This window comes from Globicephala melas, chromosome 1, assembly GCF_963455315.2.
Source record: "Globicephala melas chromosome 1, mGloMel1.2, whole genome shotgun sequence".
NCBI lineage: Eukaryota > Metazoa > Chordata > Mammalia > Artiodactyla > Delphinidae > Globicephala > Globicephala melas.
Window position 1 is genome coordinate 86043255 of NC_083314.1, and position 26189 is coordinate 86069443.

The 26189-nt window shown below is 42.7% G+C and overlaps 1 protein-coding gene across 10 annotated transcripts in view; it reads right to left on the bottom strand.

The window, feature by feature from the left end:
* Window positions 1-26189, bottom strand: part of SLC22A15 (solute carrier family 22 member 15) — an 82306-nt gene that overhangs the window by 37989 nt on the left and 18128 nt on the right. For 9 of the 10 annotated variants that reach the window (XR_004042215.2, XR_004042217.2, XR_004042216.2 and 6 more), the window contains exons 3-4: window positions 4719-4851; window positions 3917-4081 (exon numbers count right to left, since the gene is read on the bottom strand). The exons of the other annotated variant lie outside the window; for it this stretch is intronic. Coding sequence is in view for 6 of the 9 variants with exons in the window: in XM_060300823.1 (XP_060156806.1) it covers window positions 3917-4081; window positions 4719-4851 (298 nt within the window). In the remaining 3 variants the exon portion in view is untranslated. The remainder of the gene's footprint in view (window positions 1-3916; window positions 4082-4718; window positions 4852-26189) is intronic. 10 annotated transcript variants of the gene reach the window in all.

The window sequence follows — 26189 nt, forward strand, 5'->3', positions numbered from 1 at the left end:
TCAGATTTCTTTTCTGTTTATTTTAAATTAATTTCATGTCTGCTATTCCCACTCAGTTCGCACTAGTAAAAGCCAAATTTCAGCAGGTTAGAAAATAGTGTATAGTGATGACTTCGTTTTTGTAAATGTCTCCAGTGATCTCTCCAGTTTTCAAGCACAAGCCATGAAGTCCCCTTGATTCCTCTTGGTCTTGCCTTTTATGCTGGTTCTTTAACAGGTCACGTTCCCACCAAATCCAGCTCAAACGCACCCTCTTTCCTCCTCCACTACTCCCACCTGGTCTAAGCTGCCTCTGGGTTGCATGGGGCCAACCACACCAGCCTCCTGAATGACCCCTCAATTTCTACTCTTGCTCCTCTATAATCCATTCTTCACATGCCTACCAGAGTAATCTTTCTGTATACAAGATCCCATTGTTTCTCTCTTTAATTCATTCACTGGCTACTCACTCCACTGTGAGTGAAAAAAAAACCCAAAATTCCTCATTTGGCCTATCATGGGCCCTATATCATTCTGCCCCTCCAATCTGATCTCATCCCAACCTCCCCATGCCTCTTCACACTGCATCTTTTCAGGTCCTCAGAGAAGCTCATTCCTACCTCAGGGCCTTGGTCCTTGCCATTCCATCTGACTGGAATGTTCTCTCAGAATCTCACATGCCTAGGTCTCCCTCATCATTCACATCTTTGATCAAACATCTACATCTCGGTTTTCTCTAACCATCTGTCCACTGCACTTACTGCCTAGTCTATTACCCTGTTTAATTTTCTTCACTGCACTTAAAATTTTCTGAAATTACCTCATATTGGTTATGTCTCTCCTGATTAAAACATAAGCTCCATAAGAACAAGGACCTTCCCCCACCCTGGCCTGCCATGTTCACCCTTTTATCACAAGTGTCTATAAAGGCAGTGTCTGGTACATGGCAGGGTCTATTTAATAAATGAATGTTGTAGAACAGATATGCAAAGAAGAAGCTCTAGGACACACAGCAATATGTTTATAGTGGTGATGTTCACGTGGGTAGGACTATATGTATTATTTATATTTCACTTCTATATGCTCTTGATTTTTTTACAATGAACATCAATTCCTTTTGTTATAAGATATTTATATAAGAAAAATAAATAATAAATATATTAATATGACATTTTTCATAGCTTTAGTATTTTATTTTTTCTACTCAATAATTTTCAATCAAGTATCCTCATTCTTGTTAAGCAATACACTGCAAATTGGTCAAAAATGGATGTTTTCAGTTTGTATTTATACTTTTTATATGTACTTTACATAGTATTTTATACATACTGCAAATACTTGGTAATCAAGCACAATTTTTCAAAATCTTTTTTAACTGCTAAACAATTAGGCTACTTCCAACTAATCCCCTATTGCTAACCTTTTAGGTTTTTTTCTCAGTTTCTTGCAGTTCATGAGCGTATCTGAAGCCACTGGAGTGTATAAAATTGTGCTGGAGAGAAAACAGCTTAGAAAGAAAGGCCAAGGACAAAATTCTGGGGAAGACTCGGCTCATGGGAGAGGGACGAAGAAAGCTCCTCACAAGAGTTCCAGGGGCATCAGAATCTTCTGTCCTGGTGCAGGTCAAGTGCACTGGCCTTCAGGGAACTCTCTCAAGCTCCTTCTGAATTTCACATTGAACTTGGCAACCATCTGATACCACTGTTGCAGGTTTTTTTCCTTTCTCCCTTTTCCCTTAGCTATAGAAATTTTAATAGCCCCATCTTAACTCAGCTTCAAGGACAAGAATGGAAAGTAAATGCGCTTTAAGAGCCATCTTTTCACTGGCTTTAGGCCGAATGGCAAGGAAGCAAGAGACCAGGAGGTCTTTCTTTTTGCCCAAAATATGCAACAGGACAGGAATAGTCCTAGAGAATTGGGTAGGGTGGGGGCAGTATATGTGTTTTGTAAGAGAGCACCTTCTTCATGGAACAACTAGAGTCAAATGTGAACATTTTAATAGAGAAATGTGCTGGGTACATGAAAAATATGTACTCATGATGCTCTACATGAGCAAGATTTCAGTTTTCTAATTTTTTAATTATTTTTTTAAATAAATTTATTTATTTATTTTTGGCTGCACTGCGCCTTTGCTGCTGCCTGCAGGCTTTCTCTACTTGCAGCGAGCGGGGCTGCTCTTTGTTGGGTTGTGCGGGCGTCTCATTGCGGTGGTTTCTCTTGTTGCAAAGCAGGAGCTCTAGGTACACGGGCTTCAGTAGTTGTGGCTCACAGGTCCTAGAGCCCAGGCTCAGTAGTTGTGGTGCACAGGCTTAGTTGCTCTGTGGCATGTGGGATCTTCCCGGACCAGGGATTGAACCCATGTCCCCTGCATTGGCAGGCAGATTCTTAACTACTGCACCACCAGGGAAGTTCCTGAGCCAGATTTTAGACTCAGGAAAACCAAAACCCCAGGAGAGGGTGCCTTTGTGTCCTCCCCGGACAATGTGAGTGGTCGTGATCACCATCATTACTCATTTCTTGGGAAGTCCCAGCAAGTCTGAACCCACTACTTGAAAAAGTGACCTTAAAAGTCTCAATGCAAACTGAAGACTCAGAGGACATTTTCTCACTGATCCTGACTTAGGAGCTGGGCTAGGGAAAAAAGAAGCCCATCTCTAAAGGCTTTGAAAGCTGCTATAGATAAAGTGAGTCATAAAAAAGCACCACGTGTAAGAGACATGCAGGAAGCCTGTCCTGCTAGGACGGAGCAGGTGTCTCTTCCTCCCCACCTTAATTCTAATTTGTCCAACCCTCTGTGTCCTTCAGCTTGGACAGCAGTTTGGTCGACATACAAACAGAGCAAAATTTATTTTATTTAGCTTTGTCTTCCAGCTCAATACATTAGCCCTCACCAACTTTGAAAACACCACCAAGCGAGAAAAAAATAGGCTAAGCAGACCAGTATTCGTATGAGGTGACCCACTGAAGATCTAAGAGGGGAGTACTCAGGGAACAGTGGGACAACATGAGCCTGGCGTCATCCTAGCCCTGTCAGTCACGAGCTGTGTGAAAATGGGCATATCACCCCTCCTTTCAGAGGTGAAGTGTCCTCACCTGTAAAATGAAGGTAGAAATTCTTAGCTTGTAGGCTCTGGGAATATGACAGATGAGTCAGATGCCTAGCATGGTACCTGGCACATAACAGATGCTCAGCAAATGGTAGCTGGCATGCTCTCATCCACATCCTCATGCAGGCAAGTTCCTACAGTCCCACAGTCAACTTGTTCCCGTATTAGTACAAGAACATCAATAGCACTCAGTAATTGTCAAATGAACGGAAAGCGAAACAGAATTCTCACTGCAAACCTACAGTCTACAAAGTCGAGTCTTAGTGCAGTTGTTCTCCTAAGACATTATTTTAAGTCAAGGAGCTTTTAAAATCATTTATTTTACTATAGTGTAGTTCTTAAGAAGATGATGGGAGAGTTAAAAATAATACCGAATATGGCCTCTATTTTGGAACTTAAACATCATTAAAGAAATACAAGAGTACTACTAACTTGAAGAGACCAGTAAAAATCAGAAAGGCCTATGCGACAAGGATTTAATACAATACAATACGAAGGCACTGAGAAAGGAGTTTCTAGTATTTCCTCTGCACTATTTTTCACTTTACCGGTAAAAAGCAGTTAACGAATGACCTTAGGCAATCTGTGAGGATAGGGGCAAGGTCACCATCTGTGAGGCAGGCCCCATGGGAGACTATCTAGAGAGGAATACACATAAAATGACTAATGACTCGTTCAAGGTCATATAGAACAAACTCAGGAAAAAATCTAACAGCTGGATAGAGCACCTCAAGTCCGAGTGTATTTTTAGACTCGATGGTTGAACTGGTTCCTATCAAGTTGTCTGGAGCAGCTCCCCATCTCCATGTCTGCATGGATTGAAGCAGTACCTGCGAGTGCCCAGTAGGCGGTGCCCACACATTCGTTCAGCAGGACAAAGGCCACCAGCGACATCCCTCCATTCATCACGCCCACCAGGAAGCGAGTTACTGCAAAGAACTCATATGAGGGGGAAAACCCATTTGCGATAGCAAATAAGATGTCAAGAGCACAACCTAGAAAGAGAAGAACACTATTCAATAATGCACAGGCAAAACAGCATTTGATGAACGTAATGTATTATATTCATTAGTTTGTAAAGAAAAATCTTTGTGAATTTAAATTTTCTGAGCTATGTTATTTTTTTAAAACAGTTTCTCTTAAAGACTATCAAGAAAAACTGAGGTTTTCTTTGTTACAAGTTGATTTCTGTCATGCGCAGTTTTCAATTATTAACAATAATGCTGGAAACTGATAAATCTTAGCTCGTACTCAGCTTGTCAAGAGGACTATGCTGAGACCTACAGAGCTCATCTGAAATGAATCAGCACACAAGATACAAGGAAATGGATCCAGTAGACTGCCTCAATCTTTGTTCTCCTTAGAAACATGGCATGAATTAGAATCCAGGGATTGCAGAATTCACCACCACGAAAAGCTTACAGTGCAAATATCTGGCCTTCCTCGGGTATGCTGGTCACTTTAAAATGCCTGGCCAGAATCAACTCAGCCTCTTGCCAGTGAAATAAAAATCAGTTCTGGGTCCACATGGCAATTCCCTGAGAACCTTAAGGAAATGGTCCCCTTATTATTTCCCTGGGAACCTTAGGGAAATAACTCCTCTTATTCAGTCCATGAACACTAAGAGATTACCTGTGAGATAGACTTTTTTCCTTCCGAACCGATCTGAGAGCTGACCAAATGAGATAACTCCCACAAACACACCACTGAAGAAAAAAGAGCTTGCTGCACTCACTTTGTAAGATCTGTTGGCAATTAAAAACCACTAGAGAAAGAAAAAAACAAAAGGCAGACACTTAGGTCACAGAAAAGATGGATGGATGGAGTTAGCTATTAAAAAAAACAAATGTACAACAAAAACTTGAATATTGGAACTTCGCCACTGCATTACCACTATTAACCGGAATTCAGCAGAACATCCATCCAGGACAACACCCAAGGAGATTCTGTCTTCAGGAACCCCAGAAATCATTATTATAAAGTGCTCCCACAATAGTCTATACACATCTTGTGCCAGCACTGAGCACAGTATGTAACAGCTAATTACTTACTCATCTGTTGGTCACGTCTTTGAACCTAAGTTCCTGTGTTTCTAGACAGGAGGAGCCGTATCCCACTAATTTCCATTTCTCTGACACCTAACGTTTTACACGACATATATGAGGCAAAAAATGAACAGTCCTTTTCTCCAATAAATTAATGGGTTTAAAAGCTCTTGAGTACTTTCCTTGAAAAATTGAACATACAATTACCTTATGATCCAGTGATTCCACTTCAGAGTATATACACAAAAGAACTGAAAGCAGGGATTCACAGATTTTGTACACTAAGGTTCATAGCAGCATTAGTCACAATACCCAAAAGGTGTAAGGAACCCAAATGTCCATTCATTGATGAATGGATAAACAAAATGTGGTATATACATCAAATGGAATATTATACAGCCTTAAAAAGGAATGAAATTCTGGAAAGCTACAACATGAATGAACCTTGACCTTACACTAAGTGAAATAGCAGACAAAAAGGGAAAATAATTTATGATTCCAATTATGAGTGTGATATTGTAATTTACAGTAAGCAACATATATTTGGGTTTTATCCATTGTTCCTGGAACACAGCTCCTGAAATCCTCGTAATTTCCTATGTAAGAACCACAGGGATATCTTTTTTTAATAATATTTAGATTTTTTCCCAGGTCCTGGAAAAGCTTCAGAGCAATAAAGGTAAAATGGGTGTCTTTTGTTATTTGTAACAAGCCCCTTGCTTATGTTAATGAGGTGACTTTTGGAAAGCCCTTAGATGGGGGCTGGTTGTCAGGGGAACCAACCATGTGAATAGAGGGCTGGGATTTCAGTCCTACCCTCTAGGCCTCTGGGTAGAGGAGAGAGACTAGAGGTTGAATCAACTGCCTACGGCCAGTGGGTTAATAAATCATGCCTTCGTAATGAGGCCGCCATAAAAATTCAAAGGGAAGGGGTTTGGAGAGCTTCTGGGTTAGTGAACATGTGCAGGTGCTGGGAGGGTGGTCAGCTCAGAGAGGGCATGGAAGTTCTGTGTCCCTTCCATCCTTCCATACCTTGCCCTGTGCATCTCTTCCACCTGGTCATCCTGAGTTATATCTTTTTATAATAAACCAGTGATCTAGTAAGTAAAATGTTTTCTTGAGTTCTGTGAGCTGCCCTAGCAAATTAATCTAACTGAAGGAGGAGGTCCTAGGACCCTCTGATTTATAGTCAGTTGATCAGAAGCACAGGAAGCAGCCTGAACTTGTGACTGGTGTCTGAAGGGGGTGGCAGGGGCAGTCCTGTGGGACTGAACCCTAACCTGTGGGATCTGACGCTAACTCCAGGTAGATGGTGTCAGAACTGAACTGAACTGCAGGGACACCCAGCCGGTGTGGCAGAACGGCTTGAGGTGGGAACCTCCCCCTCCACACACACACACTCCCACCCACCCACATTTGGCAGCAGAAGTGTCTGAAGGGAAGTAGTTGCCCGTAGAGGAGAAACCAGAGGAGTGTTTTTCCTTTACCTGGAGTAGTCACATCCACAGACACAGAAAGTAGCACATAGTGGTTACCAGGGGCTGTTAGAGTGAGGAGTTACTGGTTAATGAAGATAGAGTTTCAGTTTGGGATAGCGACAAAGTTGTAGAGATGGACAGGGGTGATGGTTGCACAAAGATGCAAATGTACTTCATGCCCCTGTACTGTACACTTTAAAATGATACATTTTATGTATATTTTACCACAATAAAAAATAATCCCTTGAGCACTATTACCTTCTATTTTAGGAAAACTTATAAACTCAAAGAGGAAGTAGTCATCCTCTGCTTAAAATGTCATTATCTAAAGCCCTGCCTAGTGATGTGCTACTGTGATCTTTGATTATAAAGCAACCTGTGTCTCAGAGGTGACCTCAGAGAACCAAGAGAATGCTCATCTCTCCCCTCCACAGCCCCCTTCATAGGCTCAGCAAAGACAGGTTTAAGAAAACCCCTTCTCGAAAACTCACATGGAGACACCCCTTAGTTGTCCCTTCTCTGTCTTTCAGACCACTCCTGTCTCACACTTTGACAACCAGTCATTATGGCCCAAAGCACATCTAACTTCTCTCCTTCTCTTGTATTTCCTGTAAGACAAGATCGATAAAGATCCTGACAAGACAGCTTCTGTACATCTTTATGCAACAACACCACACAAAAATTTAGGCACTGGAAATAAGAATAATGCCCCTCACTAATGCTGTGCTTTACTTCTAAGTTCTTCTGTCCTTCACATGCGGTTTTTAACAAGATTAACTAATTGGTTTTCCTAGCTCTTCACGGATTAGAAATAGTAGTCTAGTGTGACACTGCCCTTAGAAATAGTAATCAGGCAGTTACCGCTCTTGGTGGCAGTCATAATTTAAATAAGAGAGTGATGGAAGCAATATGACTAAAAAAACTGAACTACATTCCAGGCTTTTTTCATTCCGGTATTCAATAAATAGTTGATTAGTTTCTACTAGAGGTTAGTAACTATTCTAAACACTGGGAATACAGATGCGAACGATCTAGATTTGGTTCCTGCCCTCATGGAGTATAAGTTCCAGTAGCGTAAGCTAGACATTAAACAAGCAAACACAGAGCGAGAGACTGGGAGGAAACCTCTTTAAATAAGGTACTCAGGGAAGCCTTCTCTGGGGAGGTGACACTTGTGACCTGAACGATGAGAAAGTGACCAACCCTGAAAAGCTGTTTGGGGAACATGAGGATAACTGCAACGGCCCTAAGGCGAAGACACATCAGGGCGCCTCTCATGGGGGTGGCATTAAATGAGGTCAGAGAGGTGGGCAGGCATCACGTCATACAGGGCCCTGAGCCACGGTAAGGAGCTAGGATTTTATTCCAGTGCAAAGGGAAAACATTGAATTACTGTATTTGTGTCTCTGAAGATCAGCCTGGGCCACACTTAGAGAATGCATTACAACAGGGAAAAGTGGGAGAAGGGAGGCTACTGCAATAGTTCAGGAGATAACGGGGGCTTGGACTAGGATGAAAGCAATGGTGATGGGATTACATGAATTACATGAACGTGGGATGGATCTTGAAGGTAGAACTAGCAGGACTTGCTGATGAATGAGATGTGCAGCGGGGAAGAGAGAAAGGGAGAGTCAGGATTTAACCTAAGTTTTTAACTTTAGCCATTCAGTGAATGGTGATGACATTTACTGAGATGGAGGAGGCTGCAAAGGGATTTCAGGTATGTGGTGGTAAATTTAAGAGTTCTCTTTAGACATGTGGAGGTTGAGATGCCTAAAAAACACCCAAGTGGAAATGCCAAGCTAGCATTTGGATGTGGGTCTTGAGCTCGAGGGAGAGGATGTGAGGGGTTATGAACTTAGAGATAAGGAAGAAGGCTCGGGACAGAGGCCCAGGACACTTCCACATTCAGAGGCTGAGTAGAAGAGAACTGCCACAGAAAACTCACAAGCAGGAGTCAGAGAGAGAGCAAGAAAACTGGAGGGAGGGTGGTGTCACAAATACTACAAGAGGAGATGTGATTCAGGGAGAAAGGGGTGGTCAAGTTATGTCGAATGTTGCTTTAGAGGTCAAGTTAACCTGAGGACAGAGATGTGCAGTTATATTTGGAAACAAAATGGACACTTAAAAAATAGCAATTTCGGGCTTCCCTGGTGGCGCAGTGGTTGAGAGTCCGCCTGCCGATGCAGGGGACACGGGTTCGTGCCCCAGTCCGGGAAGATCCCACATGCCGCGGAGCGGCTGGGCCTGTGAGCCATGGCCGCTGAGGCTGCGCGTCGGAGCCTGTGCTCCGCAACGGAAGAGTCCGCAACAGTGAGAGGCCCGCGTACCGCACAAAAAAAAAAAAAAAAAAGCAATTTCAGTAGAGTGCGAATGGCAGCCAGATTGGAGAAGGTTGAAGAATTGGACGAGCTTGAGGAACTGCAGGCAGAGAAGCTATCCTTGCAGGAGAAAAGTACTTGGAAAAGCAAGAAGGAAGGGGCTTGAGTGTACCAAGTAGAGCAGGTAGCCTTTCGTAGAAGCAGGGAAGTTCCACTGTAAGTGGGAGGAGGCAGAATGTGGGTTCAGAAGCAGGTAGTAAAGGAACCTTTGCTGGACTGCATCATTGCTTTTTCACTGAAATATCAAGAGAGGTCGACTGTTGAAGGGAGTGTAAGTGGAGGGGGAGCTAGAAGTCTAAGGAGGAAGAAGACAGGCCCGTCTCAGAATGGGACATGGCCCATTCATAGGAAATGTCACACGACTGCCATACCGAACGCACACTTGAGTTTTGTACTTATCCATTTTGTGAGGAGAAGGTGGGGAGTTGGGGGGTTCCCAGGAGTATTCCACAGGGAGAGAGGTACCAGGAAGTTGCAGGGATTTGCAAAGGTGTGTTTATTATAATAACAAAATACATGCTGGTTAAGGAGAAAAGGAAGACATAGGAGGATGGTAGGTAGTGAAATAATGTCACCATCAGGAAATCCCCCTATTTGTTTAACTCTGTACTTTCCATTCTTGCCCTTATTGAAATTTGGTTGTCCCCAGAGGAAATCACTCACTGAACCAGATCCCTCTCAACTGGAGGCTGTTTTTCCTTTCACACCCATGGACCTGAGAACCTGAGATGGGAGCAGACAGCCAAACTTCAAAATTGTCAGCTCGTGTGAAGATCACATCATTAGACTGTGTAACCTACTACCTTTCTGGGGCAGAGAATCTAGCCCATTTGGAAATGGCCACTCTTCCTTTCTTCCATAGGAAGAGAATATTTAGCTGGGCATAAATTTCCCAATATCCCTGACAATTAGGACGGCCACATTATCAAGTTCTGCACAATGAATGTAAGCAGAAGCATCATGTGGCAACTTCCAGGAACAGGTCTTAAGAGATGGCTGATCAGCCCTTTTCCCCTTCTTTATTTCTACTACCCTACTGCTTAGAATGCCCATTTGAAAGCTGGAGCTCTAAAAAAATAAAAGCAGAGTTACCATATGATCCTGCAGTCCCACTCCTGGGCATATATCCAGAGAAAACCATAATTTGAAAAGACACATGCACCCCTATGTGCACAGCAGCACTATTTACAATAGCCAAGACATGGAAGCAACCTAAATATCCATCAATAGATGAATGGATAAAGAAGATGTGGTATATAAATACAATGGAATACTACTCAACCATAAAAAAGATGAAATAATGCCACTTGTAGCAACAAGGATGGACCTAGAGATTATAATACTAAGTGAAGTAAGTCAAACAGACAAAGACAAATACGATATGATATCACTTATATGCGTAATCTGAAAAAGAAAAGATACAAATGAACTTACTTACAAAACAGAAATAGACCCACAGACATAGAAAACAAACTTCTCGCTACCAAGGGGGAAGGCGGGGGATAAATTAGAAGGATAAGATTTAAATGTTTTGTCTTGTTTTCAATATTAAAGGACCTACTGTATAGCACAGGGAACTCTACTCAATATTTTGTTATAACTATAAGGGAAAAGAATCTGAAAAAGAATATATATATATATGTATATGTAAAACTGAATCACTCTGCTGTACACCTGAAACTAACACAACATTGTAAATCAACTATAATTTTAAAAAATTAAAAAATAAAAAGATAATGTGTGTATGGAAAAGAAAAAAAGCTGGAGCTCTACCTCCTGAGACCATGATGAAGAGGGTCACTTGTTAGTGATAGTGAAGTCAAAGGCTGTGTCCCTGACAACACTGCAGTAGAGCCCAGGCACTGCATATGTTTTCAAGTTCTCCAGATGATTCTCATAGGCAATCAGGTTAAGAATTCCTGCCCTGGACCTTGTCACCCTCAACAACAGCATCACCTCTAAAATCTTGATTTTGGACAGCCCACTCACCATTCCCTAGACTTCCACCCACTTCCTCTAGTACTCCCGCTCCAAACATTCTTCAACCTCTTCAAGGCCACCAGTTACCAAACACTATAGGAAGTATGGCCTGAGTCATCAATAAAGCTTAAGTCATGTTAGGAAGCCCTGATTTAAGGATCTGTAAAGGAAATGGTAAAATACATTTTAAAGTTTCACACAAAATGATTAAAAGAGGTTTGGAATTTGAAGGAGAAGTTCTGTTTTGTGAAAAATTAACTTATTTTGGATGTATGGATAGTTCTGTGACAGAATTTTCAACTTACAAGGAATGCATATGAGGATAGTTTTCCAGGTTGAAAAATGAATTAAATATTAGGTTGGCCTAGAGAAGACAGGGCTGCATTCGTCCCAGGTCTATATCCCTTCTCTTACAATGGCCAATAAAAAACAAGTACAATTAGGCCTTGTTAACACCCTGGAATCCAAATACTTGCTTTTATGTCTTTCATATTCTTAGTGTTTGTTTTGGTGCTTGCATGCCTTTAGAATCTGGCCTGCAAGTTTAGCTTTGACTATCCTGCACCTCAATTCTGCTGGTCTGTTTACATGGCCAAGAGGTTCAGGCTCACACTGATTGGTTTTGTGTTTAATCAATAAGGAGAGGTCAACGTGGCTGGTCCATCATCAACTATCCCGTGAACCATTTGGAGAACTTCTCAAACTCATCAAAAAGGCTGTAATACTATCCTCCTAGCAATTGGATAACTATCAACTTGGATGGCAAATTTAGGAAGACATGGCCCAAGGAATGTTTGACCAGCAAATTTCAAATTCTAATTCTTAGGCTGCCAGTTCTAAGTGTCAAAGTAATTTCTAGTAGTTTTTCTTCAGGTCAATGCTGGCTGGGCTAATGCATCTTCCTACTTCTTCTGGAATACATGCAGGAACTGATAGAAAAATTGAAAAGCACTGCCAGGTTTTAAAAAAGCAAGTTAGAGAATGTGAAAAATGGAACCCAGGAGATCTCACTGACAGATGTAGGTGAACTGGGGATGGCTGACTCAGGAATGCCAAGTCAAGCACTTACGACAATGTGTTTACAATCCACTTTCCACATTCCCCGTGCCCTAATATTGTGCAATTTTGGTTTAAATGTTTTGTCTCGTTTTCAATATTAAGAACTTTCCAAATATAGTTTACATACTTATCACATACCTACTACATGATCTAAAGAGTTTCATTTCGTCAAAGGTCAGACAAAATATATCAATAATACACTAGGAGAGTGATTCCTACAGTATTTGAGAAAACGTATTGGGGGATGACCTATTTTTACAGTTTTAGAAAGAGGTCACCCACCAGGCTAGACTCAATTACTAGGTTATTTTCTTGTCCCTTTGGTCAATACTTAGTAACAAGGTAAAACCCAAACCAGGATACCACCAGGATACCAGAAATTAAACTATAAGAAACCTAAATATGATGACTGTGACATTCTTGAAACATGTGTTCTTTTTTTTTTTTTTTGTGGTACGCGGGCCTCTCACTGCTGTGGCCTCTCCCGTTGTGGGACACAGGCTCCGGACGCGCAGCCTCAGTGGCCATGGCTCACGGGCCCAGCCGCTATGTGGCATGTGGGATCCTCCTGGACCGAGGCATGAACCCGTGTCCCCCGCATGAGCAGGTGGACTCTCAACCACTGCGCCACCAGAGAAGCCCCGAAACGTGTGTTCTTTATGAGGCTTTACATTTTAAAAATCATAAATTTATAAGTCACTCAAACCCTTAATTGGCTAGAGATTAAAGTGATGACTCTCCTATTCTTTTTCTTTTTTTTTCTTTTTTCTTTTTTTTTTGCGGTACGCGGGCCTCTTACTGTTGTGGCCTCTCCCGTTGCGGAGCACAGGCTCCGGAAGCACAGGCCTAGCGGCCATGGCTCACGGGCCCAGCCGCTCCATGGCATGTGGGATCTTCCCGGACGGGGGCACGAACCCGCGTCCCCTACCTCGGCAGGCGGACTCTCAACCACTGCGCCACCAGGGAAGCCCTCTCCTATTATTTTTAATGATAAGCCAAATTCTAAAGCTGCAGAATGTTCCTTTTTATATTAGTTCACTTCAAATTGAAAAATCACTTGCAAATAGAAAAATCTACTTTTCTTTTCCCATACATTAACAGAAAAGGAAGAATATAAAGACAAAATATTTTCAGTGCCTCAGTTTGACCTAGCTATAGTTAATCTATTTGTGTTTCATAACCAACATCTGTATTTTTGTTCATATGCTTACCACAATCACTATATTGAGTTCTTAAGTTCATTTATCATACTGTATTTTCAAAAAGGATATAAGAAGCCTAGCATTAAAAGCACTGGTACAATCATTCACTCATCTAAAGCAAGCAGACCTGAGAGAAAATCAGGCACAACTGGGGATAGACACCAAGAGCAGGTGCCTTGAAAAGAAAAGACGAAAGGAACATAAATATGGCAAATATGGGTTTGAGTACAGAGCCAGGTGCCATGCCAGGCCTTCCAGCTCTTAAAGAGGGAAGAAAGGCAGGCAAGCAGAAGCAGAGAGTTGAGACAGTAACTATTGACCGGACATTAAGGAAGCATCTGGGAGGTTTTTGTTTAATATTAGGATTCTTACTGCTTAGAGGCTAAGAATAAATGGCATCTCTCAAAAAGAGATAAAGTATTGGTGTATGTCAAGAAAAGTTGCTCTAACTAGAATATACAGAAGGGATAAACAGCAAGCTCCTACTGTATAGCAGAGGGAACTATATTCAATATCCTGTGATAAACCATAATGGAAAAGGATATGAAAAAGAAGGTATATATATATATATATATATATAAAATTGACTCACTTTGCTGTACAGCAGAAATTAACACAACACTGTAAATCAACTATACTTCAAGAAAATAAATTTAAAAAAAAAAAGAAAAGTTGCTCTAGGTGCAATTCAGAGAATGGAAGAGTAACTGTAAGCATGGGTGTGGGAAGACCTGTCAAGGTCATTACAGTGATCCAGGCCAGCTGGACAAGGTGGAGACCTCAGAGAACAGAACAGATTCAAGCCGGATATACTAAGGCTGACTCATCCATGAGCAGGTATTATCTGACACCACTAGTAGGGACTAGATCAACCACAGAGTGAAGCTTGAGATAAGGTGGTAACAAAATATGTTTTAAGCATCTCCCTTGAAATCATCAAACCTTAAGCTTTAAGGAACTGTCACAAATCATTTTTCTGACATGGCAGAAATATAATTTGAAAAAATTAATTATTGCTTTAAAATGGATTGCATGCTTATATAATCCTAAAAATAAAATTAACATCTGAGTAATAAAAATATATATCCAAGATGTGTCACAGACATGTAGATCAATGGAACAGAATAGAGAGCCCAGAAATAAACCCATGCATATATGGTCAATTAATTTACAAAAAAGGAACCAAGAATATACAATGGGGAAAGGACGGTCTCTTCAATAAATGGTATTGAGAAAACCAGATGCAAAAGAATGAAACTGGACCCCTATCTTACACCATACACAAAGATTAAAAAAAAAAATCCAAGTGGATTAAAGACTTAAGGGTAAGACCTGAAACCATAAAACTCCTAGAAGAAAACATAGGTGGTAATAAGTTCCTGGACATTAGTTTTGGAGTTAAGTTTTTGGATTTTGACACCAAAAGTAAAGGCAACCAAAGTAAAAATAAACAAGTGGGACTATATCAAACTGAAAAGCTTCTGCACAGCAAAGGAAACCATCAATAAAATGAAAAAGCAACCTAGTGAACAGGAGAAAATATTTGCAAATCATATATCCAATAAAGGGTTAATACCCAAAATATATGAAGAACTCATATAATCCAACAGCAAAACCCCCAAACAATCCGATTAAAAATTGGGCAGAGGATCTGATTAGACATTTTTCCAAAGAAGATATACAGATGGCCAATAGGTACATGAAAAGGTGCTCAATATCACTAATCATCAGGGAAATGCATATCAAACCCACAATGAGATATACCTGCTAGAATGGCTATTATCAAAAAGATAAGAAACAAGGTTGGTGAGGATGTGGAGAAAAGGGAACCCATGCGCACTGCCGGTGGGAATATAAATTGGTTCAACCACCGTGGAGAACAGTATGGTGGTTCCTCAAAAAATTAAAAAATAGAACTACCATATGATCCAGCAGTTCTGAGTATTTATCCAAAGAAAAGAAAAACACTAACTAGGAAAGACATACGCACCCCCATATTCATTGCAGCATTATTTACAATAGCCAAGATATGGAAACAACCTCATATTCATCAATAGATAAGCAGATAAAGAAAATGTGATATATACATGTGAATATTATTCAGCTATGAGAAAGAAGGAAATTCTGATATGTGCAACAATATGAATGGACTTGAGAGCATTACGCTAAGCGAAATAAGTCAGAGAAAGATAAACAAATACTGTATGATCTCATTTATATGTGGACTCTAAAAAAGAAAAAAAAGCTCACAGATACAGAGAACAAACTGGTGGTTGCAGGGAGGGGCAGGGGAAGGGGCACAAAATGGGTGAAGGTAGTCAAAAAGTTCAAACTTCCAGTTATAAAATAGGTAAGCCATGGGGAGACCATGTAAAGCATGGTGCCTATAGTTAATACCATATTGCACATTTGAAAGTTGGTAGGAGAGTAGATCTTAAAAGGGCTCATCACAAGAAAAAAAAATTGTAACTATGTATGGTGAGGGATGCAAGCTAGACTTATTGCGGTCTTTTTACAATATTAAAAATATTGAATCGTTATGTTGTACACCTGAAACGAGTATAATGTTGAACGTCAATTATATTTCAATTCAAAAAAGATATGTCAAATGGGAGTATGCCACTTCGAACCAAATAATAACCATCCAACTTTCATATAATATTCTCCTCTAATCCAAAACAACCACCTTTTAAAATAGATATTTATTATTCCCATTTTATAGATGATACAAACTGCAGCTCAGACACAATCACACAAGCAGTGGATTCTGGCCCTAACGCCAAGACATCTGCCTCAAAATCTTCTCTGAGTACCATATGTTTGAATTAGTTAAGTCTTAGAATTCTGGAGCTAACTAGTGATATAACAGTATATTTGAGCATGTTAAACCACAAGCACAGAAATTACAATATGCTGGGTAAAAACTTTCTATTTTTGGGCTTCCCTGGTGGCGCAGTAGCTGAGAGTCCACCTGCCAATGCAAGGGACACAGGTTCGTGCCCCGCTCCGGGAAGATCCCACATGCCGCAGAGCGGCTGGGCCCGTGAGCCATGGCCGCTGAGCCTGCGCGTCCGGAGCCTATGCTCCGCAACGGGAGAGGCCGCAACAGTGAGAGGCCCGCATACCGCAAAAAAAAAAAAAAAAAACAACTCTCTATTTTTTAGCATGTGTTCCATTCAGGAAGCTATGGAAAAAATCAAATGAATATTAGAAGAAATACTAGAAATAAGAAGATCCTTATGGCTTACGGTAACAGAACCAGGGGTAGGCAGAAAGGAGAGGGAAAAGAGAAAAGGAAGATGGCATGTCAAATATGAAGTGAAGGTTCCATGGCCTGGGTGCTTGGGAAATGACAAGGAAAAGGCTGGGCATGAGGAGATGTGAATAATTAATTTTAAAATCAACTTCCAAGTTGGTTTTGTTTATTTATTTACTCATTTTTTGGAGTAGATTTAGTTCGTTCTACAGTGTATGCTTTAAATACAAATACTTAATAAAATTTCTAACTTTTAATTGAACTTTTTTTTAACATCTTTATTGGAGTATAATTGCTTTACAATGGTGTGTTAATTGAACTTTATCCTTTACTTACTGTCTATCTGACACCCTGGTGTAGCCACATGGACACAAACCATCCCCAGGTTGCTTTCTTTTCTTTCCTCTGCTGAATAGTCCTGCGCTGCCTTATCCTTCCCCACTGGCCTAGAACGCAGATTATAAGAGATGTTTCTTAAGTTGGTCATGAATATTAGGAAGACTTCTTTGGAGCAAGAAGGACCCTTAGACACACATCCAGCCTCTGCTCTGAGCAACTTTTCATTGGCAGTCAATGTCATGAATTTGTCTGTCTCTGCTTCAGTTTTCCCTTGTGACCTGAGCTGCCCATTTCTGCCCCCCCCCGCCGTGCCCCCCCCCCACTAATGTATGGTGACATTTCATGGAACAGGGGTTGAGAAACATGCTATAACCAGAGACCTCTCTAATGGAAGGGGAGGTGCATGGTAAATAAAAGCCCTTTCCCCTGAGGTTTCTCAAGCGTGGGTCATTTCCCTCCCCCAAGGAGGTTGTGCCCTTCCCGTCTTCCTTGCTTTGGCCATCAGTAGGTGAATGATTCTGCATTAGCCACACATGAATAATGTAGGACCATGCCTTGCAGCCGCCCAGGGAGGGCACCACTCCCCAAAGGAAAACAAACATTACTCACTCCACTTTTTCCGAGAAGCCTGCTACCTTACAGAAACTGACTACTCTTCCTGTGGGCTGTGCCCCTGCCCCCCACGCCTGTCCCCAACCCCGCCTCAACCCCTAATGAGCTCCTATTCACCCTTCCTCCTCCTGTGAAGTCCTGCCTGACTCAGGGAGCAGGGCTGACCACTCTGTCTTTTCTGCCTTCTCTCCTATTTTTGCTTCTGCTGTGATGTATGGTGAATTATATGTTTACTTGTCTCTTCCCCTATGATGCTGGGTTTCCTAAGGGCATATTTATATCCCAAGTGCTTACCTGGCAGTGCCAGCACTAAGTAAATATTTGCCGAACTATCTATGCAATAAGAGTGAATGCTAGAGTCTTACAGGCATCTTCATATACACTATCTCAATGTCACGACTTCAAGCATCAAGTTGTAAGTTTACATACACCTGGGAAACTAGCTCGTCATCTTTTCCTGGGAGCCACTGAATGGCTTTCTCGTAAAAGGGAATGTGATGGAGATTTGGAATTTGAGGGGTTTTCCTTCCTCCTAGAGCCAATCTGACAAACGGAACACTTCAGTTTCATCTTTAGCCCTACATTAATGAGAAAGAAAGATAAGGAGAAACATAACTATGGCAGTTTTCTGCAAACGTGGCTGAAAAAGCTGTAAAGGCAAACTCTGTGCCATTGAAACATCTACTTCCCAATGCCCGAGTGATCGAAGCAGTGTGGCCCTGAAAGCAATTTCACTGGTCCACAGATACCCCACTAGAAGCACGGGGATCTCGCAGGGGTAAGAACTTTGCCACAGACGATACACAGAGTATCAGTGAGCCCGCAAGCCAGGCAGTGGCTCTAGCAGGTCGGAGAGGGGCACCCAAGCCCCGCATCTGGCTGCTGTGTCTCTTCCAAAGACACACTCACTCACGAGCCCAGAGGAAGTCACTAGTCCCAACTCAGCCTCCCCTGGAAGCGGGGACAGAACCCATGGCTACTCAGGGGTGTAGCCTGCCTGACCATAAAGAAAAAAGACTAAAGCAGCTTCCGCGGGCTGACCGGTGGGCCAATGAAAATGGGCAAAGAAGACTGGGCACGTGTTATTGATCAAGCTCCTTTTCGCCCAAAGTCCTGCTTTGATGAACTCTAAGTCAGATCACCAGCACCAGAGCCCGAACCAGACTGACTCCCCGCGTGTCAGTATTTCAAGGCTGCAGGACTGGATCAGACAGTAAGCTTTCCCCACACTCCTGCAGTGCATCCCCCAGGGCTCTGCACAACCGGTGCACAACTGTTCTGAGAAAAATTCTGAATGGTTCTGGTAACAATTCCAGCCAAACTTCAGCCCTCCGCTGTTCCCTATGTCCCATAAAAATATTTACGGCTTCGTACAGGAAAATCTCCCTTCTACGTCAGAAGCCTCCTGTGATTAGGGAGTACTTTGGACAGGGTAGTTCAGGAACAGTTTCATGGTGATTAACTAACTTGCTTCATTTCAATGTAGTTGTCACTCTGAATTACCACTTAATGGGTGAAGTGTGCAGCCTATAACAATCAGTAGTACAGGCGTAAGGAAGCAAGACATTAAAAAAAATTAGCCCCTAAAGCAATTATTGCAGTGAATTTTTCAAATAGTTTTAATACTCTGTCTTTTGACCCCAGGGTATGGCTTGGGGAAAATATATTAATCTCAAGATAATCATCAGTCAATTTCAGTTCTTCAATATCCACAATGATATTAAAGATTCCAACCTTACTCTTTTTGGTTGCAAACATGAATTGAGCATGATAATTGTGTCTCCATGATACTTGGTGCTTTCTGAATGAGTCAGAGCTCAGGGAACAATCTGAATACAGCAGACAGCAATTTGCTACATAAATTCACCCCGATGGCTATTAGCTCATTTTAAAGTAGTCAAGACTCATAGATTAGAGGGGTTTTTTTTGGCATTAATACCAAGTTAATCACATCTACATAACCTTTTATTCACCCTTCCCCAAAACCCTCCATGAATAACTTCTGCGAGGCCTGACCTGAATGTAATAAGGTAGAGGGTAGGAGTTTTCAAATGTGTATTTTTAAGACAATCTCCTTACACTATAGAGTTCTGTAGACTCTATCTTGATATTTATTTTCAGGAATTTAATATGAGAAGTCAACAAGACTTTATAATTTTTTTTAACTCTCATTTTATACCGAATAATTTCAATATGAAACATGTGTTATCTACATACACAGACTGTATACTAAGGATATTTACCAACTTACCGGCAAAGTTTGAGTGCTGCTTTTAATATCACCACTTTGGAAATTTGAAGGAACAATTGAAAAACTAGAGCAGTAAGCAAAAGTAAAGTAATGCTAAGCAACAAAGTGGAGGGTTTGGCTGGGGCTGCACTCCACCATAGTAAAGGGGAATACGACTGGGAGCGAGCGTAGAGAGAGCAGCAGCTCCTCAAGGACACTGGCGGAAGAGTGGCTGACGCTGCCATCCCTCCTGGCACCGCTGCCCCTCGATCATCACCTCATTATTCTGCCCTCTGCTGCTGTTTCCCTGCTAACTCTTGTCATTCTGGTAGCGGCAGCAGGAAACCTGGACGCCACCCATACCACCGGCGCCAAACCACTCCCGGACTTGGAACACCACCCGACTAGGGCTCTGATGTCCCAGGTAGAAGTGGAGTGTGTGAACCTGCGTGGAACTCACACACTCTGAGCGCTGGAGGTGAGGGCACACAGGGGGGACACTTTATTTGTACCTTGAAATAAAATGACTTCAGGGAAGACATGAGATTCTGCACTGAAAATGCAAAGCAGACAAGCCTCGCGCTGGGTCTGTGTGGACATATGCAAAGAGATGTGGTGATGCTATGAACACCAGGGCGGCAGGCTGCTGAGTTCTGAACATGCAAGCGAACCACTGAGGGGCATGGGAGTTGTTGCTTGTTTTATTTGATTCTCTGTTATTTTTGGGTAGATCAGGACACGCGTAAGTTTATTTGGGCTTGACAATTATGAAAGCTGAACTGAATTGTTACTACTTCTGTAGTACTTGTGTGATTTGTTTGTGTGGGTCCGCTAGCCAGGATCCTTGTGAGCTGGATACAAATAGCCTGACTCCCTGCCCCGCTCCCTGACTCTGTCACATGCCACTGTAGAAAGGCCACAGAAATCAGTGGCCACGCTCCTCCATTTACCAACCGTGACACTAACTCACCCAGCTACTCTGAACCCGGACAGTCATATATTTTTCATTTGCAAGCCGCGATACAAACATTACGATTGTTTGCCCTTCTCCCTTAGAATTCGCTCTGTCAGAGGCAATTTCAAGCAGGCAACTGGCAGCCGGGGGAGGTGAGCATCTACTTTGCTTAGCTTTCAACCCAACGTGTGTGCACCATGTGCTATCACCCACAGTCACCCTGCTAACCTTCACTCTCACCGATCCATGCACCCACGCTCCCATCCGCTCCTCCCAGGCAGAGCTCAGCTCTTGCCCTGTTCCCCATGGAAGGGCTCGCGCAGCTGGCAGGGCTGGCTGTTGGCGGCAGAGTGCTGGGCCCTGGCCTCTGTTCCTCTTCAGTGATAGCAGCACAGCGCCCAGCTCTTCTCATACTGAAATGCCAACTGAGGCGCCGTTCAAAACTAAAGGCTTCTGTTTGTTAAGAGGAAAATAAAAAGAGTTTGAAAATCACTGGTATAATGGGAAGAATATGGGCTGGCCCATTGAGTCCCAGGTCAGTGGCTTATTAAATATGTGATTTAGGGCAATTTAAAAAATTCTCTACATGTCAGTTGTTTAATCTACAGGGTAGGGCTGCTGGCAGGAGTAAATAAGCAGCACACATGGAAGGCCCCTGGGAGGGGGCCTCTCACACGAGAGGGCGTTGGGAAGTAGTCACGGTTATCTGCCTCTTCACGTGCCTCTACCTAATAACGCTTACAAGACTCATCATCTCACCCACAAACTCTCTGCCAAGTATGCAACAGTCTCGTTGCAGCTGAGGAGCCTGTGGGGACTGTGGACTTCTGTCCCACTGTGCAGCCAGCAATGCCACCCGTGCTCCTCCATCACCAGGGCAGACAGGCCACAGCCACCCTTGCAAGCATGAACCCACACAGGCTGGGAGCAGCCGGTTGAGAATCTGGGATGCTCCAAGAGAATTCACCCTAAACCGTGACCCCCAGACTCTCCATGGAACATCCCCTGGAGATCCCACGGAGCGGCACATTGATATCAACCAGCTGGACAGCTGGGCAGGCCCCCTACCCCCCACGTATAGCTCTGGAGCACCTGCTGGAGACTGAAGGTCACTTTCTGCGCAGGGGATGTTTGCGCCTTGAGACACACCTCGGAGGTGGAGAACTGTCTGACCTTCTGATGGCATGGGAACATAATGCGTGCTTCTATACCGTGGGGGGGAAGTATCGTGTATTTATAAATCTATAGTGGTATATGTATAATCAATATGGATAACTGTATATGCAAGTATATGTATCTCAGTGGAGCGACATAGGTGGGAATGAGAAAGAGGACAGGCGAGTAACCAGGAAGACGGAGAGAAGGCAGGGAAGAAAATGTAAAAGAGAAAGACACATGGAGATATACACAGAGAGACAGAGACAGAAACATCAGAGAAAGAGACGGAAAGGCAATTCAGAGACAGCCAGTGAGACAGAGAAAGGCAGAGATGAAGAAATGGGATAAATACAGAGAGACAGAAACTGAGATGGAGAGAGCTAGGGATAGAGAGAAACAGATTCAGAAAGACGAAATGACAGACAGAGGGATACAGGAAACAAGGAGGGAGAAAAGGAGGAGGGAAGGAAGGAAAGCAGGCAGGCAGACACAGAGTTACAGTCTGACAAAGACAGATTGCAGGAGGGACAGTCACTCACAGACACACGCAGTGGTAATAAGAAGAGGGACCTGAGGCTACTATCACGGGTAGGTCAGGTAAGGGCCATCTTAGCCCTTTATCTCCTCTTTCTCTGAGCTGCCTTACAGACCTTCAGCACTTGCTGGGGAAGCTATCTAATTCCATTTCTCCTGCATCTACCAACTCTTTGTCCTGGAAGTAGTAGCCCTCAGGGCTCCCTTCCCTCCATATTCAGCCTCCAGTCAAGCAGTGTTAAGGGTGAGCCTCCCAGGTACCAGCACAGCAGAGGAGCTGGTGACCAGGGTGCCCATTCCTGCCGTCCCAGAGCATAGGGTCTGATAGCACTCTCCTTCTCTGTATCAAGGGTTTCTCTGGCATTGGGCAAGTAGTCATTGCTCAATGACATTTGCTAAGAATTGTGTCCCTCCAGTGATATCTAAAAGGGCTCCTGGGCTTCCCTGGTGGCACAGTGGTTGAGAGTCCACCTGCCGATGCAGGGGACATGGGTTTGTGCCCCGGTCCGGGAAGATCCCACATGCCGCGGAGCGGCTGGGTCCATGAGCCATGGCCGCTGAGCCTGCGCGTCCAGAGCCTGTGCTCCGCAACGGGAGAGGCCACAATGGTGAGAGGCCCGCGTACTGCAAAAAAAAAAAAAACAACATAAACATAAAAGGGCTCCTAATCACAGATTTCCTAAGTATTCATTTAATTCAATTCTACTGAAATTTGTTGAGTGTCTGTGATGCTGAAGCATAGTGCTGCTATGTTATCTAATTTACTTTAAAGTATTAAGCACGTTCAGTGGGATATTCTGTATCAATGTTAGGTCAAGCTTTCACCCTGGTACTACGAGCATTCTCATTAAGGTTGCATTGTCCACTGGTGGTCAGCTGGCCTTCCCTTCAGAAAGCCCATTCTTCACAGGGAGCTACTACAAGGGCTTCTGTAATCATTGTCTCTATCAACAATGGGTGCTTTGCTTATTCTTGATTAAAATAGTGGCCTGTTGACTAGCAACGATGAATATAAAACATAGGCTATCCCTAGTGAAATTAAAGACATTCAAGATACACAGATTAGCTCAACATATTTTAGAGACACTCACTACCTTTCCATGAATTTTAGAGATAATCCAATGTGTTCTGTACTCTATCTATAGGGGTGATGCCCTAGGTTAAAACCCCTCCTTGGTCCTGAGCCAATATGAACTCTGGAAGTTTCCGTGTGCTTGAAGCTGATGGGAAGTACTATTTTCCATAGTACCCTGACTATGGAAAACTGGGGTTTTCCTGTAGCGACCTGCCATACAAGCAGTGTACAGAACACCTATAAAAGCAGAGCTGAGACTTCTAAAGCCTGCAAGATAGTTTATTTTGAGCTTCCTTGAGAATAAGAATTGAGTTAATAAGTTAATAAGTTCATTTATACATGTGGCAGAATTTGGTTTGAGATCCACTTTCATTATAATGTGTTTAATGGATTTGTTGGAAAGCTGACCGATGGCTCTCACCCATTTCAAAATCCTATGGGGGCAATAAATAGAACCAGGGTTTTTTGGAGAAATACCTAATCCCACAGTTGGAGCAGGGAGATGCAAGATAAACCTGGACTATTTTGTTACGTCAAAAATTTTCGAAGTGCTCAAAAAAACTAAAAAAATAAAAGATGGACACATCAAAAGGACACAGGACTTTCAGCTCCAGGAAGACGGAGTAAACATGAATATAAAAATTAGGCTAAACATAGGAGCAAACATACTGTGATACTGTGATTTATAGCAGAAATATATATTTGGTCATTCAGATGACCAAATGCAGATATATCTGTCATGTATATTTGGTCTCCATTCATAGTTGCTGGCTCACAGCTCCCAAAACCCTTGGAATTCCTGAGCTTAGGTTAAGAGCAATGGGTTAATTGTCTCTTGTTCTTAGTTCCTGAAAACTGCTTCAGGGAATGTGACTTTGGGTCCCACCCAAGGGTGGAGGCTGGTTGCCCAGGGGAACCAACCATGTGATTAGAGGGTTAGATCTTTTACTCTCAACCCCCATCCCTCCCCCCAAACTCTAGGGAGAGGAGAGGGGCTGGAATTTAAACCAATCACCAACTGCCAATGATTTAATCAATCATGCCTATGTAATGAAGCCTCCATAAAAACCCAAATGGAGGGTGTTCGGAGAGCTTCTGGGCTGGTGAACACGTGGAGATTGGGGAGAGTGGCGCTCAGAGAGCATGGAAGCTCTGCACTGTTTCCCCATGCTCTGTCCTATGCAGCTCTTCATCTGGCTGTCGTTCCGTATCCTTTAATATCCTTTCATAATAAACCAGTAATCTAGTAAGTAAACGGTTTTTTCCTGAGTTCTGTGATCCATTCTAGCAAATTAATTGAGCCTGAAGAGGAGGTCACGGGAACTTCTGATTTATAGTCAGATGGTCAGAAGCACCGGTAACCTGTGTTTGCGACTGGCATCTGAAGTAGAGGGCAGTCTCGTGGAGCTGAGCCCTTTACCTGTGGAATTCCATTCTGTCTCTGGGTAGATAGTATCAGAATTGAGCTGAATTCTCGCACACACTGCTGGCATCCGAGAACTGCTTGTTGGAATTGGGTCCAGGAACTCTTTCGCATGTACTTTTCCTTGTTTCCCCTACTGTGTACTACTAAAAATCCTGGACATTATACATAAAATAAACATTAAGACAACTCTGAAAGGTGGAGAGAAAACCAGCTAAGGACCTTGGGACTCAAGGAATGGTGCAGTGGTGAGTTCCCTGGGTTTCCCTTTACCTCACACACCCAGACTGGGTACTGGAGAAGCCAGAGACTCAGAAATGCTAAGAGGAGACACAAAAGAAGTCCCAGTGAGGTCTGCTCTCTAGCAAAAGGCCCAGGAGAGGGGCAGCCCAGCAAGACAAAAGACTTTTGGGGAATCACTGCTTTATTCTGGCCAATTACCACCCCCCAAAAAATAAACGAATAAACCTACCAACTGGGGCTCCAACCCCATCTACACCAGCAAAGTCTAAGTGGGGAACCGAGGCTTCCGCCTGGTCAGGCAGTGATGAGTCGCTCCACCCCACCCCACCCAGGTGGTGTCACGAAAGACAAGTAGGAGCCAGCACATTCATTCCTGCCAAAGCTCCCCTCCCTCCTGCCCCAGTACCACCACCGCCACCACCACCAGTGTCAGTGGAGACCACGTGGGGAGACTGGATTTCACTGCCGGTAGTAATGAAACACCCTTCCCTTCTTCCTGTGCCAGAGCAGTGTCATAGAAAGCCAGCTAAAATAGAAGGCTTAAATAAGACACAGTATCTCTTAGCCTAATCCCCCAAACTTCAGGTTTCAAACAAAAATAATCTGTCATACCAAGAATTAGAAGAATCTCAAAGTAGAATGAAAAAAGACAACCACTGAGATGATAGAGATTATAGAAATAACTGACAAAGATCTTAGAGCTGCCATCATAAGCACTTGTAAACATGCTTGAAATAGATGACAAAATAAAAAGATTCAACGAAGATAAAGTCTCAGCAAAGAAAGAGGAAATATAAAAAAAAACAAAATAGAAAATTTTAAACTAAAAGATACAATGAATGGATTCAACAGCAGAATAGAGGAAAGAATCAGTAAACTTGAAAATACAACAACAGGAAATACCCAATCTGAAAACAAAGATAAAATAGACTGAAAAAAAAAAAAGAACAAACCTTTAGGGATCTGTGGGGCTGGAACAAAAGAATTAACATTTTTGTCACTGGAGTTCTAGAGGGAAAGGAGAAAGAGGGAAGTACTAAAAAAAAAAAAAAAGTACACGAACAAATAACAGCTGAGTATCTCCCAATTTAAGAGATATAACCCTGAAGATCCAAGAAGCTCAGAAAACTCCA